Source organism: Podarcis erhardii, assembly GCF_964252035.2.
Source record: "Podarcis erhardii genome assembly, chromosome: 4".
Taxonomy (NCBI): domain Eukaryota; kingdom Metazoa; phylum Chordata; class Lepidosauria; order Squamata; family Lacertidae; genus Podarcis; species Podarcis erhardii.
The window spans coordinates 85,095,829-85,112,508 of record NC_138508.1 but is presented as its reverse complement, the minus strand read 5'-3'; the positions used below and the strand labels follow the sequence as shown (position 1 = coordinate 85,112,508).

Genomic DNA, 16,680 nt, shown 5'->3' with positions numbered 1-16,680 from the left:
ACTTCTTTTATGGACAAGCTTTGCCATGATGCCACCTTGCGATTTCATGCATGGTTGTCTTTATGTGGCTTGATTCCCTCTGAAGTAGAACCACACGGTTTATATATATGCAGAGGAGCTATTTGTGTTGTAGCAAGTACATTCTATATCCCGTCTTTCTGCATGCAGCACATAATTAAACTACAGAATCTGCTTCCACAAGAGATAATGATGGTCACCAACTTGGATGGTTGTAAAAGCAGATTAGACAAATGCATGGAGGATATACATAAGATTATCAGTGCCCACTAGCAACAATGGCAATGTTCTACCTCCACTGCCCGAGGCATCATACCTTTGTGCACCAATTGCTTGAAATTACAGGTGGGAGGCAGGTTGTTGCACTAATGTTCTGCTTTCTCATAGCCATCTGGCTGGCCACTGTGAGAATAGAATGCTGGACTAGATGAGCCTTTGTCTTGATCCAAGAGGGCTGTTCTTAATGTTCCTCATGGAAGTCAAAGCAGTGTTACTTAGGGTTCCCAGGCTGTCTCCCACCCAGGCAGTGGCTGGATTCAGACCTGCCAAATTAGATTCAGCAAGGTGAGCTTAGATCAGTGGTTCTCAAAGGGTGTGGTGCACCACACTGGTGTGGTAGGAGAGGATGAGAAGTGTGGCAAGCTTCAAGGACAACCAAAGAAACATTTAAACATCTCAGTGTAGTATAGTATAAATATATTATTATTATTTTGATACACAACCAGAAACAGTATTCCTACTCAGTCTGATGAACTTCTAGGTGCTAACCACTGATGGGCAAGTTCAAGGTCCCTGGTCTCCCTCTTCTTTTTCTTTACCTCTACTCCTTTCAACTAAAGTAGGATACATGGCTACCCTAAACCGAAATTATATATTTTCCTTTTGCTCTTAAGGTCATGGACAATGTAACTGCGGAAGATGCGATTGTAAGCAAGGATGGACAGGGAAGAAATGTGAGCATCCACTTTCTTGTCTCATGTCGGCAGAAGAGAGCACTAGAAAATGTCAAGGGAGCTCACATTTGCCTTGCTCTGGAAGAGGTAGGTGGCTTGGTTTGATTTGTCTGGTTTTTGGGGAGATTTTGATTTTTCAATTTAGTTGAGCTGCTACTTGGAATGGAGAGGTGTTAAGTTCCGCCCAGCGTGTAAAGCAGTTCACATTTCATATATCTGTCTTAGGTTATGTTCAAAGAGCAGCTTCCAGCACTGCTAGATGTTCAGTTGGCACTAAATGGGACCAAAAGAAGCAGAAAAACCGGATACAAATTTGAGCTACCCATCATTTAGATTTTGCCCTTTGCTGGTTCTTGCTAACCTACCGATAGTAGGAATCAGCATAGGCCTGATGTGACTTGTGGATGTTAAAGGTGCTGAATCAGTCAACCTGATGCCTAAAAGTTCCCCCATCTGAAAATGCTGATAATTGTTCCATAATTCAGTAGCTTTCTTCATGTTGCCGTACAATTTTTTATACATGAATTACTCTAGCGGTTCTAAGTAAGAAATATGTATGAAATTGATAAATAGCTTTCCCCCCCCCTCTGACTTGTTATGCTCAGATAGTGTTGGTGCGTTGTTATTTTTCTGCCACGTATAGCAAACAGCTCCACCTTCCCCACTCAGGTGTTGCAGAACACTGTCTCTTAATTAACAGCAAAATGAGCCCTGAGGACTCAAGAGCAAGTTTTCTGCTAAAGTACACCGTCTAGTTGGCAGTTCCATCTTCTTCATATGGGTTGCCTTCAGGCCCAGCATCAGCAATTGGTACCCTTGGGCAGTGGGCAGAGCCAAAAGGTCTGAACAGAGGCCCCCAGCTCTGACACTTGCCCTGAACTCTTCAAATCAGCCAGCTGGGTCTGTGAGTGTCCATTTCAATTTCCCATTTGCCCCAGAGTGGCATTACATCAGGTGCTCCAGTGCATTGTGGGAAATTAAAATGGCAGGTCTTAGACATCTTTGAACCTACTGCTCAGGTAAACCTGAGAAGGTCCAGCAGTGTGAAGAGGATCCCACCACAGCTCTGTTTGCTCATGGCCTCCTCAAACTTGGAGCCCAACCCTGATTACCATACATGGATTATTAAGTCATTGAAAGGCTGTTTATGGGTGCAACCTAGCATGCATTGCTTATGAACCTTCCCTCCATGGAAGGGAAGCAGAGGGAATACCAGACCCACTCCTGACCTTTCTGTATCGGAACAGGAAGGACAGAAGCGGGGTTGTATTGTAAGTGTGCTTGGCTGAAATTTTGGTTAAAACCCTCACCGCAACTGGGAATCCCGATCGTTCCTGATTGCAGGAAGGAGTTTTAAGTGTTCAGCTGAGAACACTTACAATTCCCTTCTGTTATGTACTGAAGTTCTCACCCTGGGCCAGCAGGGGGATACTGTAGATAGTTCAGGTCCACACATGCAAATAAGGGATCGAAAGTGACGTTCAGTGGTTGGATAGTTACAGAAAGTTGTTACAGTTACGTTGTAGTGGAGCTCTATATATGCAGGCTGGCTGAACCCTTAGTTCAGTTCTATTCTGGCCTCTGAATAAACAAGAGCTATTTGAAGAATCGCTGCGTCGTCTGATATGTTCACCCACAACTTAACACCTTCACTGTGGGAAGGTCAAGAGTGAAGGGGTTGGGGGTGTTGTACCTATTCTGTGACCTCTCCATGGAGATAACATTAGAACACCTGAAGAGGGCTTCTATATATTCTAGAGCATCTCCACCTATATTTTAAAGTCATGGTGCACAATTCAGTACAGGGTTGAATATGCTTAACACCCTGCTACCCTGATTTCCATGTAGACCTAACCATGCTTGACTCTGGACTGGACTGCAGCCATGCATTGACATTACCCTGTCATACTCATGAAGACGGCACTGGGGGAAAAGTATTCTTTGAGAACAATAATTTTGTTGTCATTGTCCACTCAAATAATATCTCCACATGATGCACCACTTTGTTATTGGCATTTTGTAGGAAATGATCTTAACTAAGAATCCATATTTCACTCTATTATGGAAAATGAAGGGTAATAGATCAGTGTTTCCAACCTTAGGTGTTTCAGGGCGGATCATTTTCTCAGTGTTCTCTTTTTGTAACAAAACATGATGGAGGTTCTTTGCTATTTATTGCCAGGGTGTGTTGTCTGCTTCGCAGGAGGAGATTTCTGATCTTGCAAAACTCTTATGTATGCAAATATCTCTCCCAGGAGTTTTTCCTGAGGTTGAGGGCTTATTTTTAATACCTTCTTTGACATAATTTTCTCTAAACTGAGGAGGCCATAACCTCAATTGGTGTAAATGACTATAAATCATGATTAGAGAGATGTTGTTAGATGACCACTATTTGTTACAGTGAAAGGATAATTAGCTTAAGTTTGTTTGATCAACCTTTCTCAAAATAAGAGGCATTGCAAAGCTGTTGATATTAGTTATGTGGAGTTCTTAGAAGCTGTAGCCCCTAAGGGAAGTAATTAATTTCTACAGAATGGCAATCATGTCCAAGGTAATCCTGAAATGCCCTTTGAAATAATGGATATCTTACTAAACAAGGCATATTGATCCTCTTCTTGTTGTTAGCGTCTCTGTTCCATACTTACCTGGTGGTTGTTGTTTTTTTAAGACTTGCCTTTTCAAATTGAAAAAGCAATTGAGAATGAAATGGATTCTTTTCATTTTGATTTATGGAATTATAAGGGGAGTTTTTAAAAGATTATCAGATGGGAATGGAGAGATAAATGAACAAAGTTCTTTTTTTTAGTTTTGGTTATTAACACAAGTTTTTTACTTTATAACTATTGACATCTAATAGTGTCCATCTGTCAGTAGGACTAAGCAATGGGATTTCCCTACCTTTCCACCCCTGCCCCCCCCAATCTGATTTTGAGAATTGTGAGACCCTCTGGAGCAGATTGTGTCGGTGCACGAAGCTGCAGAAGGGAGAGAGGAAGAAGAGCCTGCTTGTGTGACATTCGATGTCACACAACAATCCTCATTTCCTCTTCCACCCTCCCACACTTGTGTCCTTTACCTCTCCTCTTTCCAGTCTACTTTTAAATATACCAGTAAGGATAATAGATAGATTTTGCAGGAGAAGGAGAACACGAGGTGTAAGAGTAAAACAATGGTTTTGGTGGGTGTGTGTGTGTGTGTGTGTGAAAGACAGAGAGATACTCCATATTTATTGCTGAAATTAACACAATTCACCCCATCCTCTAGCATGGTCCAAATGGCTTCTAAATCACACATAGTTCCAAGAACCTGCTTTGAAGGTACTGGTAATTGAAGTAATGAATGTTTTTCTTACTCAAGCATTTGCACAGGGAAAAGCTAGCATTGCTCTTGAACTATTGCATCTGACCTTACATGTCATTTAATTTGTGATGGGCTCTTTCACTATTATCATCCACAATAACCAGGAGTCAAGCAAAGGTTATGGTCTATTTGCCAAATTTAGCTCTGCCGCTTTTGACATTTGCTTGTATATCCTTTGCCTCCAGCTACCTGTCTCCTGCAGGAACTTTAAATTAGCAGCTGTTTTTTTATTATCAAGTTTTCTTATTATTGTTGCTGAACAGATTGCTTGAATCTCAGTCAAAACCCTCAGATGTTATCTGTTTTATGGCTACTACTGAATCCCTCCACCTCTGCCTGTGATAGTATCTCGACTGATTGAATCCTGTCTTCCACAAAGTTGGCTAGCCTCTAAAACAGGGGTCGGGAACTTGTGACGTTACACCTATTGCCAGAATACAACTCCCATTATCTCTACCACTTGCCCCAGAGTGGCTGGGGTAACTCAGTCAGATGAGCAAGGTACAAGTAATAAATTATGATGATGCTTATGCTAACTGGGGCTGATGGAGGTTGGAGTCCATCCATATCTGGAGCAGTGGCAGAATTGGGGTTTCAAATTTTGGTGGCGTCCCTGCCCAAAGCTCCATGACCAATGCAACCAAACCAGTTTTGCTCCCCTAAATCAGCCTCTGTTTGGAGGGCCACAGGTTCTCCACCTCTACTCTAAAATGTATTTCTTTTTTCAATATAAAACATCACAATGAGAATTAATTTAATGTTGCTGTCTTTTTTATTTGTGAAAACAATACTAGAACATTATTTTTGCCTTGCTAGGAGGTGAAGGTTTCGTATGGAACTATATAGTGCAGTCTGGGGTCCAGTTTCTACATGATGTGAGAGTGACATGGCTGTCATTCTCCCATGACTCCACCCCATGCTAAGTGGCATGATTACACAAATTATAATATGTATTGATTAAGTCATTAATTTAGTTTATTAATTAACCGTGCTGCTTGCCTCTTGCTTTGCAGGGAGAAATGTGAGCACATTAGATACATCCCATGGTACTACAAATAATAAAAAGCATTTGGGGATGTGGGAGAAACATTCTAATAACGTGAGGAACTAGATCAGGGGTGACGTTAGCATAGCTTATCCTTCATGATGTTTCTCAAAGCTTCTATGAAGCAATCATATGCTACTACAGTGGACACTCGGGTTGCGAATGTAATCCATGTGGGATGCACGTTCGCAACCTGCAGCGGTGCATCTGCACACATGTGGGTTGCAATTTGGTGCTTCTGCGCATGTGCGACTGCCAAAACCCGGAAGTAACCTGTTCCGGTACATCTGGGTTTCAGCGGTCCGTAACCCCAAAAAAAGCAACCTGAAGCATCTGTACCCGAGGTATGACTGTATCCTTCCTGGGAAACATGGAGGCAGGATGGAAGAGGAAAGGATCTGCTCTCCCTTCTCTCTACACACCCAGAAAATCTGCTCCATTGGATTGATGGATGCTCCAGAACAGTGCAGAAGTTGGCAGAGGAGACTGCAGTGGGAAGAGGGAACTAGATTAGCAGACACATTTATTGGATTAAAAGGAATCCCTGTGGGAGGGATGGAATCGCTGGATTTCCCCCTATATTTTTACGGCAGGAAGCTGTAAGGAAGCAGGAAGCCCGCTGGTCCCATGACTGTAAATAACAACCCATTGAGGCTGAGGGTGCGTGGGGGGAGAGAATGACCAGCAAGCCCTATTCAATTGAAGTCAGTTTTAATTTAATTAATTACCCTTTCTGGAAAGGAAACTTGTTATGTACTGAGTTGAATAGGATCTAAAATGCAGCAGTCTGATTGGTCCTAGAACAATAGGATTCAGAATGCAGCAGTCTGATTGGTCCTAGAACAATGCAGCAGTATGATTGGTCCGCAGGAGCCACCCAATCCAGCTCCAGGTGGAAATGAATCCGCAACCTGATTGACCTACAGGAGAATTCCAGGATTAGCTAATCACATGTGGCCCATTGTGTAAATAATGTATATAAAGCAGATATTGTGGGGGAACTCTCATTCCTCGCTACTATGAGCTGAATAAAGAGCATGAAATCCACACTCAACTCCGAGTATATTTCAAAAGTAGAGCTGTACTTGTAGGGCAAAGGCAGTCAGTGACTTAAAAATATCAATTCCTGAGTATTATGAATAAGTTTCCATTGGATAAATAAGTGTAAAATCAAAATGGAGCATTTCCTGCCTTCAGCAGTTTCACAGTGGATTATTGGTTTCCCCCCCAAATGCTTCATCACAGTGAGTAAGATCAGTGAGGGGAATGGGAGTTGCCCTGCCTACTGCATCAAAGTTTCCTAATGCCATGTAAAATATATTGTTTGGCACAGGATCTGTACCTGATGAGAGCACGACATTATAGTTGTTGCAGCATTAAATTAATGTTGTCATACATCAGTCTTCTTCATTGTCACAGCACAGTGAGCAAAGGAAACTGTTCAATTATAGTATATATATATCTACAGGGAGGAAGGGCTGACTGTCATCCAGCTCTGTACAAACTTGATTGCTGTCTTTTCCGTTGTTTTTCCCCCTAAAACGTTTCCAGAGATTTTGTTCCTTCATAACTATATGTGTATAACGGAAAGCCAAGGTGTGTGTGTGTGTGTGTGTGTGTGGAATGGAGCTATCATACCAGGCAGCAAGAATGGCATAAGAATCTATATTGGAGCCCACAGAAAAGTCCCAAAGTAATGAGCAAGGATTTGTGTTCATTAGGACTCTTCCGTATGAACTGATTAGTGCTGGCGAAACTGATCCCAAGAACTGCTGGTTTTAACATTTTACAAGGGAAAGTAGTAGCCAGTGGTCCTTTCCACTAGCGTGCTTTGCTGCAGCCTGAGGACAAAAGTAAACATGCAGTTAAATGCATGAATGAAATTAAGATACTTCTTCCTCCCCTTATGTGAATTGCAGATTAGAAGAGCCTGCACAATACTCAGTGGGGAGACAGAGTTTAACCTTTCCTTCCTTCCCTTCCTTCCTTCCAAAATTGGATCCTTTGTTCAGACAACCTCTTCCATAGCTAAACCAGCAAATCTCACTGGGAGCTGCTCAGGTACCTTATTGGCCTGGCCATTTGGTAATTCATTGCTTCCACTTTTCCAATCTCCAGCAGAACAAGATGTCATATTGGGGGGAAGAAGCCATGGCCTTCAAGCAGGAGCACTGACCCCTAAGGAACCCACTCTCCCAGCCTCTGCACCTGAGGAGTTCATCTTGTCACCATCTCGATCCTCAGACTGAGGAAGTTGTGCAACAACTGTCCTCAGAGTAAAAGGACAGCTACCCAAAAGCCACCACCATTGGAATCAACTCTTGCCATTATCAGGCAGTCTTACAAATTACTTAATTACAAAAGGCTTTGCCCCACTCCACTCCCCAGCAGAGCAAGCACCCCAAACTAAGTTGCAGCCGTGTTTAATACTCAGTCCAGAGTTCTTCGCTGCTGAATCAACATTTGAGCCTGCTTGTATATGAGCTATCAGACTGGGCTCTACTTGGAGCTGTCCATGGTCTTGTCTAGAGTTAAGGTAAAGGTAAAGGGACCCCTGACCTTTAGGTCCAGTTGTGGCCGACTCTGGGGTTGTGGCGCTCATCTCACTTTACTGGCCGAGGGAGCCGGCATACAGCTTCCGGGTCATGTGGCCAGCATGACTAAGCCGCTTCTGGCGAAACAGAGCAGTGCACGGAAACGCCGTTTACCTTCCCACCTATTTATCTACTTGCACTTTGACGTGCTTTCGAACTGCTAGGTTGGCAGGAGCAGGGACCGAGCAACGGGAGCAACGGGATTCGAACCGCCGGCCTTCTGATCAGCAAGTCCTAGGCTCTGTGGTTTAACCCACAGCACCACCCGCGTCCTAACACTTATCTAAGCCTGTTGGGACCACTATAGGTTAGGGAAAGGTTATATTCTCCTCCACTCCGAGGCTCTGACACTGGTCAGGCCCTGCACCACTGCTATTTACATATTTTTTTTAAGTACACATTAATTGCACTCATGAAACAAACATCACATCTGGTTTGGCTCTCAGATCTCTTCGTACCAGGAACAGCATCTAATCGAATTGTCCGCAAAGTGCACTCTACATCTTAAGAGCTCTTCCTTGTGCTTTCATCATGCATCTCTCTCTTTCCATTTCCTTCGTTTTTGCTTATAATTCAGCCTGGAGAAAACTATAGCTAAAGCCAACTCAATATTTTGTGATTTTTAAAAGTGATTATGTGCCACTGTTGCTAGTTGAATTCCAACCCCTCCCCCCGTGACCCAAGTTGGCTCCCTAAATCTGTTAAAGGAGCATTAGCATAGTCTTCTTGGGTAATCAGTCTGAATTTCTTTAAGTTGAATCGCATTTGTTTAACTTGGTGGTTTTTTGGGTTGCTGTTTTTATTTACGCAGAAATGACAAACAATTTAAAGCAACGGTCAGCATGCATTAAGCTGAGGAATTATTTGAGCAAATCGCAAAAAGTTATGAGCAGGTCACATTCATTTTCCTTTCCAATTAGACAGTGGGCATTATTTGGTACTGTACTCAGTATTTCAAGTGTGCCACTTTCTTCTTTAAGATGAATGGAAGAATCAATGCTGCATGGACCACCATAGTCCTGCTTCCAACATGGCAGCTTAATTTTTTCAACCTCTTTTATTAAGGTTTCTGGCCTCCAGCATACAGGTCAGTAATACTGTATCTGTGTCGTTATTAAAAAGAGTTGCAGGAAAAGTCAGCATCAAGGGAGAAAGTCTGTATCTCACAATACTGGGAAAATGGGAGTTTTGTGAAGGGTGGGGGATAAGATGATGCATACCTACAGTAATGTGGAATACATTATAATTTTGTGCAGTGCCTCTGGAATGGCACAGAAAGCAATTTAGTGTTACAGATTCTATACTGAGCACAAGATTATGTCTTGAGTTAATGTTCCTTTGATGTACTGTGGTGGTCTCTTTGAAAAATTGTGGGGGGTTTGTTTTTTTCGTTTTGGTAAAGACTACCTACACTTTGCAACAGGCTCCCCTGTTTGGGAATATTTCCCATTGTGAAATTGCTGTAATTGACGTAATTGCTATTCCCTAATCAAAGAACAGGGTGATACTAATGTGTTGTGAAGACTCCCTTTGAATCCTTTGTGTAGATTGTCTTTCCTGTTTGATTGGGTAGAAGAGAGCCCAAGAGAGCATTGACAGATGGCAGGTACTTCCAGAATCTTGTTGAAAACGCTACTTTAAACCCTTTATACAAATATATTTGAGACAGCCTGTAGATTTTATTTTATTTTATTTTATTTATTTATTTTACAAAATCTTGTACTCTGGAAGTTTGCACTATGAAATGTGAGTCTGCATTACATTCAGTAAGTAGTATGTGGGTGCCTCTGTGACTGTCTGCTCCCCTGATACTAATAGGAATATGTGAAATTTCAGCTTTCATAAGTGCTTGACTAGCTTGTACCTCTCGAGGTCAAAATGCACTTTGGCCACCTCATCTGTTCAGATTACAAAACTACTTTAGAACATTGACTTTCCTCTGGCAATTTTTCACTATGAGGGCACTCCAGTTTTTCCTCCTCAGTTTTCTATTGTTCTTTTCCAACCATGGCTGTTGAGCATACTCAGACCTCATTGGGCATTTATTTTTGGAGGCTTTCATCCAGTTTTCTTCTTTTTAAGGGGGGGGGGTGATACTTTTGCAAGCCTCCAGCTCTTCCCAATTTCTTCTTTCTTGGTGGCTCTGTTTGGCTCCATTTGTGTCAGCACTCCTCACTTGAGTTCGATATTAGAAAGAGTACAGTGGTACCTCAGGTTACATACGCTTCAGGTCACATACGCCTCAGGTTACAGACTCCGCTAACCCAGAAATAGTACCTTGGGTTAAGAACTTTGCTTCAGGATGAGAACAGAAATTGTGTTCCGGCGGTGCAGTGGCAGCAGGAGGCCCCATTAGCTAAAGTGGTGCTTCACATTAAGAACAGTTTCAGGTTAAGAACAGACCTCCGGAACGAATTAAGTACTTAACCTGATGTACCACTGTAATGAACAACGACAGTCTTTTCACTTGAGTATGCGCTTCTGATTCACGTATATTTGTTATTAAATTTAGCATTGGCTTGATGTTATTTTTGCACATGATAGATGCTGAGAAATTTGCTTCTGTCTTTCTGTGACCTCTGCTGTTGATTCATTACCAATTCCAACATGAAATGTCATTGATTATCAGGTGGTTGATATTTGCAGTGAATAATAATGTGGGTCATCCTGTTCTCTAAGCCATGATAGATTGAATCCCCACGCTGGCTTACTTTCATTAGTGACAGGTGACTAATCTGCAGTGGTGATCTTAAAGGTAATGTTGCTGCCAAAAATAGACATCCTTTCTTCCACTTCCTGAATATTTAGTGAACTTTGTGTGGCCACTAGCAGAGCCCATGATGTTCCATGCAATGCTATACATTCCTCCAAAAGGAAGGTTTACATAAAGTAGCCAAAGACAAAAGAACAATGCCACACAAATTATTTCATTAAAACTTGATTCATTTTCTTTTAAAATTTAAAATGTGGTTCCTAATCAAAAATGTCACATCTTTCTGTCCTTCACATGTGCCCATCTCTGCCTTGTGTAAAACCTGAAAATACTGTGTTTCAGGAGCTAATGTTGGTTGTGCTTTATAATGCTGATTAATTTACCTAAAGAAATGAGGGATGGGGTGGGGAGAAATGATGAGTCTATCACTCTATGTTACATTGTATTCTCAATTTACCAGCATCCTATTTAGAGATATAATCGGATTTCATTTGTAAATGTTATTCAGGTATCTATATAAAATTATTAGTTCATAATAAATCACAACCTGAGCTACAAGGAAAAGATTTTATTTAGTGTATTATTATATGTTAATTATTATTTTAAAGTTAAGGAGTTCACTTTTTCAGTTTAACTGCTGACTTTTTAAAGTGTTGCAGTCAGAAATAGTGTGTCCTTATTGAAGAAAACTGATCATTTTCATTTTACCATTTGTTATCTATGTGATAATTGGAAAAAAGAATTTGAATTTAAAAAACTGAACACCCCACACCAAATGCAGTGCTTAATGACATTGGGGTTAGTTTTTTTGGGTTGTTGTTTTAACACACAGTAAGATTTCCTAGAGAAAGCACATTTCTCAAGATAAGGGAAGAAGATGAACAGCTTATCCCTTGCCAAGGTCTAAAACTGTTGGTATCTAAAATGTGGAAGTCAATCCATAACATTTTATAGTAAGCAGCAATAATTAATAGGTAATAATAGTCACATAACACCAATGATAATCATAAGCATAACATCATCTGGTTTTGAACAAGAGCCAAGTTTGCTTTTATTCATCCATTCACTTGTTCCATAAATCTATGCTTAATGGTGGCTTTATTTATTGATCAATTAAATGTATATCTCATGCCTTCCTCCAAAGCAGCCCAGGGCGGCTAACATGTCAATAGTAAAACACTACAATTGAGCACCATTAAAGAGTGCTCAAAACAAGAAGAGGAGCAGGGAAACCCTGAAGGGACTTAATTTGCAGCCCTATACACAGTTACAGTGGATGCTTGGGTTGCAAACGTGATCCATGCGGGAAGCATGTTCACAACCCGCAGCGTTCGCAACCCACAGCACCGCGTCTGCGCATGTGTGGGTCGTGATTCGGTGCTTCTGCGCATGTGCAAAGCACAGTTTAGTGCTTCTGCGCATGCGCAAGCGCTGAAACCCGGAAGTAGCCCATTCTGGTACTTCCGGGTTCAGCACGGTGCGCAATCCAAAAACGCACAACCTGAAGCACCTGTAACCCGAGGTATGACTGTACCTTGGATTGGCAGAGTTTATTTCTGAGTAAGCATTCATAGGATTACACTGTAAATGTGTTTTACTAGGAAACTTAAGGCCTATGCAATTGTTTAAAATACCTCCTGAGTAGCCAGTCAACAAATGACTCCTCTGTATTGTTTCTTAGTGTCTTTATGTTGCTTTCTGCCACCCAGTTATTTTGCGAGAGGGCAGTACCTATGCATTTAAAAATAAATGATAAAATTATAAACGAGATAGGTTTGGTTGCGCTCATAGCACAAGCCAATGCACTTAACACCAAAGCATAGTGATGTGTGAGCTGGGAATTCTAGGTATATTTCAGAGAATGCTGAGGTTTCCCTTGATGAAATATTTGACACCAAAGCCCCCTTTTTTGAAACAGTCCACATCTGTAGATTGCACATTGTCAGGGAACTGCCATCGGCTCAGGGGTGAGAGGGGAAAAGCCGGATGGATTACAGATAGCCCCCAAAGATCGTGGGAAGCAGCACCTCCTCAGCGGAGGAGAGTAACCACACCTCCAGTGGAGAGGAGCTTCAGGGCTCAGAGGAGGTGAGGCGGTCCCAGGACACCTTGCCTGGGCAAAGCGGGGAGGAGAGAGGTCCTCCGTTACCCACGCCCTCCTTGCGCAGTAGGCTTCCGTGCAGAGAGGGGAAGCGCAGACTGGGCATCAAGAAACTACTCTGCTGGGGGAAGGTTTAAGGACCGCCCACTCATTCTGCCAGTGAATGAGTGAGCCACGGAAGAGTGGCACTCTGCATGGTGAAGGTTTTTTTGGCACCAATAACAAGGCTTTACAGCCGACCAGGGAGGCATTTGCCTGATTGCTCTCAAGCAACCCCCTGATACCATTACACACATCCTGTAAGAAAGTGGCCTAGAGCACATATCCGAAGGCATATCCATCTTATAAGTTTCCTTTAGAGCAAGGTTGGAGAGATAGCATAATCGTCCTTAAGCGGCAAGCTGCTGTCATCCATCATAATTCTTCAATCAAGTTCATTCAGGCTCTCAGCAGTGGATGGTGTGATAGGGCACCACCATTTACCAGTTGGCTGTATTGCTGCTGCTTACCAGGAGCTAGATGGAGAGAGATGAGGCAGCGCTGAGGTCGATACAGTGCAAACTCACCGGCAGGAGCACCAGATTGGCTTCACTGGTGCATTTACACCACAGCGATCCCACTACCACCACCTGATAAGCAGCAGCAACATGACCATCTGGAAGTTCGGTGAGTGATGGTGCCCCCATTACTACAGGCTCTCAAAAATAGCTATAATTTCCATTTTGACCTGGTTTTGGAGTTTGCATTTTAAGGACTGGCCCCCGGGCCCATAATTTCTGGGAGATTTTAATATATTTTTCTAAGCAACAGCTTGCTAAAATCAAATGGATGCATTAAAAATGTTTACACAGGTGGCTAAAGTCAAGCTTTCTTAAAATGGAAACGCCTCTTTGATTTAAGACACTTTGTCATTGACACATTTGAGTTGTTTGGTAGTACTGTATGTTCCTGTCTCTCAAACATGTTTGAGTAACCTCAGTTACTCCTTATGCAAACTATAGCTTACAATATAAACAAAAGTATTTTGCAAGCCATGACAATTTTTTCATTTTAACCAATTATATGTTGTGGGGTTTTTGTTTTTTGTTTTTTAAATGAATTAGGTGTTTCTCTTTCAAAAATGAATATTGATCTTTCAGGACAATAAATCTTATTCTTCATCACGGAGAGTAATTTAGTATCTGTAGCTGGCACATCTGTTAGCCAGATGTTGAATGCACACATGCCCGAGGTACAATTTTGTATGGTATAAAGTCACAGAGGAAATGTAGACTTGGACATAACTCACTCAGAATGAGGAAGGCATTTGTGGTGTCATGGTCTATTGATGACTTTTTCAACCCCACACCAAGAATCAGAATTTAGCACGCTGAATGCAAATGCATTCCTCCTTCTCCATGTAACCCACTTCATGTGATGTTGTTGGACAGTATCCAACCAAGTAGTTCCATTAGTGCAAGGACTTACGGCTGTGTAATGGGACTCCCCTCCTTCTCCTCTCCTCCTATGCACCCCGTAGATCTGTTCTGAAGGTTTCCCCAACCCTCCAGAGCAGATCTGGGGAGATGAAAGGGAGGGAAATTGGTTTTGTGCAAATGGAAATCCTTGTGCCCTTCAAGATGCAGCTGAACTACACCTCCCATCATCCTTGGCAACATCTGGAGTCAAAACTTCTCCACTTCTGCTTTATACCAAGGTCAGGGTTTTTTGTCCGTGGAGCCCACTATTGGCTATTCTGACTGGCAGAGACTACCCTAGGTATTTTTTGTCAGCTTCTACTTGTGACCTTCTGCCTGCAAGTAATGTGTTCTCCACAAAGCAGTGCCCTCTCTCAAGTCCATTTCTTTTATGGTATTGATTTTTAAAGCATACTAGATGATCCTCATGGGATGCGGGTGGCGCTGTGGGTTAAACCACAGAGCCTTGGACTTGCCGATCAGAAGGTCGGCAGTTCGAATCTCCATGACAGGGTGAGCTCCCGTTGCTCGGTCCCAGCTCCTGCCAACCTAGCAGTTCGAAAGCACATAAAAGTTCAAGTAGATAAATAGCTCCAGCGGGAAGGTAAACGGCGTTTCCGTGCACTGCTCTGGTTCGCCAGAAGCGGCTTAGTCCTGCTGGCCACATGACCCGGAAGCTGTGCGCCGGCTCCCTTGGCCAATAAAGCGAGACGAGCACCGCAACCCCAGAGTCGGTCACGACTGGACCTAATGGTCAGGGGTCTCTTTACCTTTACCTTAGATGATCCTCAGGGTCCCTTCCAACTCTACAATTCTAGGATTCTTTAATGAAGTTTTTAATGAAGTTTTATGATTTTTTGGGTGCTCTCGTCAACAAATGAGATACAAATCCAACAAATAAATAAGTTATGCAAGAGGAAACCTTCAGCTCAGGCTTGGATGATTCATGGAAGACAAGGTTACCAGTGGACGCTAGTCATAATAGCTGTGTGTTACCTCCAGTACTGGATGTGGTGTGTTTCTGAATACCAGCTGTTGGGGAGCCCAAGTGGGTAGAGAGCTGCTGCTGTCACTGGTTTCCCACTGGCATCTCGTTGGCCACTGTAGGAACTAGTTATTTGACTAGATGGGCTATTGGCCTGATCCAGCAGGGCTCTTCTCATGTTCTCGTGAGGATAGAGACAAAGGGCAGCTTTAGATGCAATGAAAAGCAGCTGAACGAGAAAGTTTAATATCCACAGTTGGCTGCCGGTGCTTATTAGCAATGCCCAAAGGAGGAACCTGCGTAGTAATATTAAATTGGCTATATTCTTAGCAGCAACCCACAGAACCTTGCTATGCCAGGTTGCTTTGGGAAATTACTTATGAACACTTTCAGTCATTTATAGGAGTCATAAGTATATTTGCCTGGGTTAGGGATCTCATTCAGTTCAGACAATAAGCAACGCTTGCAGATCTGCTCATTTGCAGTGTGTGAGCGATGAACCTGCGTATTTATTACCCAGTCTCTGTGAATGTTGGCACTGAAGGAGGACGTATTAAAATGCTGCCTATCAGGAATGTGTGGATTAGAACCACTGAAACTACTGTCCCAATTTGAGAAATTAATGTCAAGTAGATGCTTTCTGACAGCCTGATCCATAATGCAGCTGTGTTGAACTACAGCAGTTAAGAATGATTTAGTAGCATTGAAATCAATGAGATGAAAAGTTTAGTGCTCCATTTTGGTACTGTAATGCAGATGAATGCTGGCGGGCATTTCCCTTGACCCAGATGGGAAGATCAGTGCTGTTAAAGGCAGCAGACCCAACGATTAATTCCCCAATGTTTTTGACAATCAATTCTTCACCAAGTTGTTGGCTGACCCACGAGGGGGAAAAAATTGTTTAATTGGATTTGGTAGTGGCAAGCCCTGAGGAAATGTTACAGAATAGATAGCGGCTGTTGGGAAAAGCCTTGGATCAGGCGATCATGAGTTAATGCACTGTAATTTAAGGAGAAGAGCAGATGGAACTAGAATTATAGCTAAGGTGTTTGGATATGAAAACGGATTAACTAGTACAGGAAAACAGACCGTGCAACTGTTGAATGTAGAAGAGCATTGGAATTAAAAATGGTCAACCAAGTTGTGCCAAGCAAGAGACATTGGGGAGGGAATGGTAGGCAAAGGCTCCAGGCCTAATTCAAAATTAGCTGTTTTAGACAAATTCTTGCAGACCCTCCAAGAGTCCCTATTTTACAGGGACAGTCCCAGATTTACAAAAGCTGTCCTGGTTTCTGAATTGATCCCAGAATGTCTCCCTTTTCTTTACGACACCCCTATTTTCATCAGAGAAAAGTTGGAGGGTATGGTAGGACATCCCTATCTTCACTGGAGAAATGTTGGAGGATGTGGAGTTATGTGACGTCAAAGCCAATGAGATTAGTAACTATATGACC

The 16,680-nt window shown here is 42.5% G+C and overlaps 1 protein-coding gene across 1 annotated transcript in view; it reads left to right on the top strand.

Moving 5' to 3' along the window:
- ITGBL1 (integrin subunit beta like 1) overlaps window positions 1-16,680 on the top strand; it is a 132,596-nt gene that overhangs the window by 71,398 nt on the left and 44,518 nt on the right. The window contains exon 7 of the mRNA XM_081858204.1: window positions 912-1,058. Within this exon, the coding sequence (XP_081714330.1) occupies window positions 912-1,058 (147 nt within the window). The remainder of the gene's footprint in view (window positions 1-911; window positions 1,059-16,680) is intronic.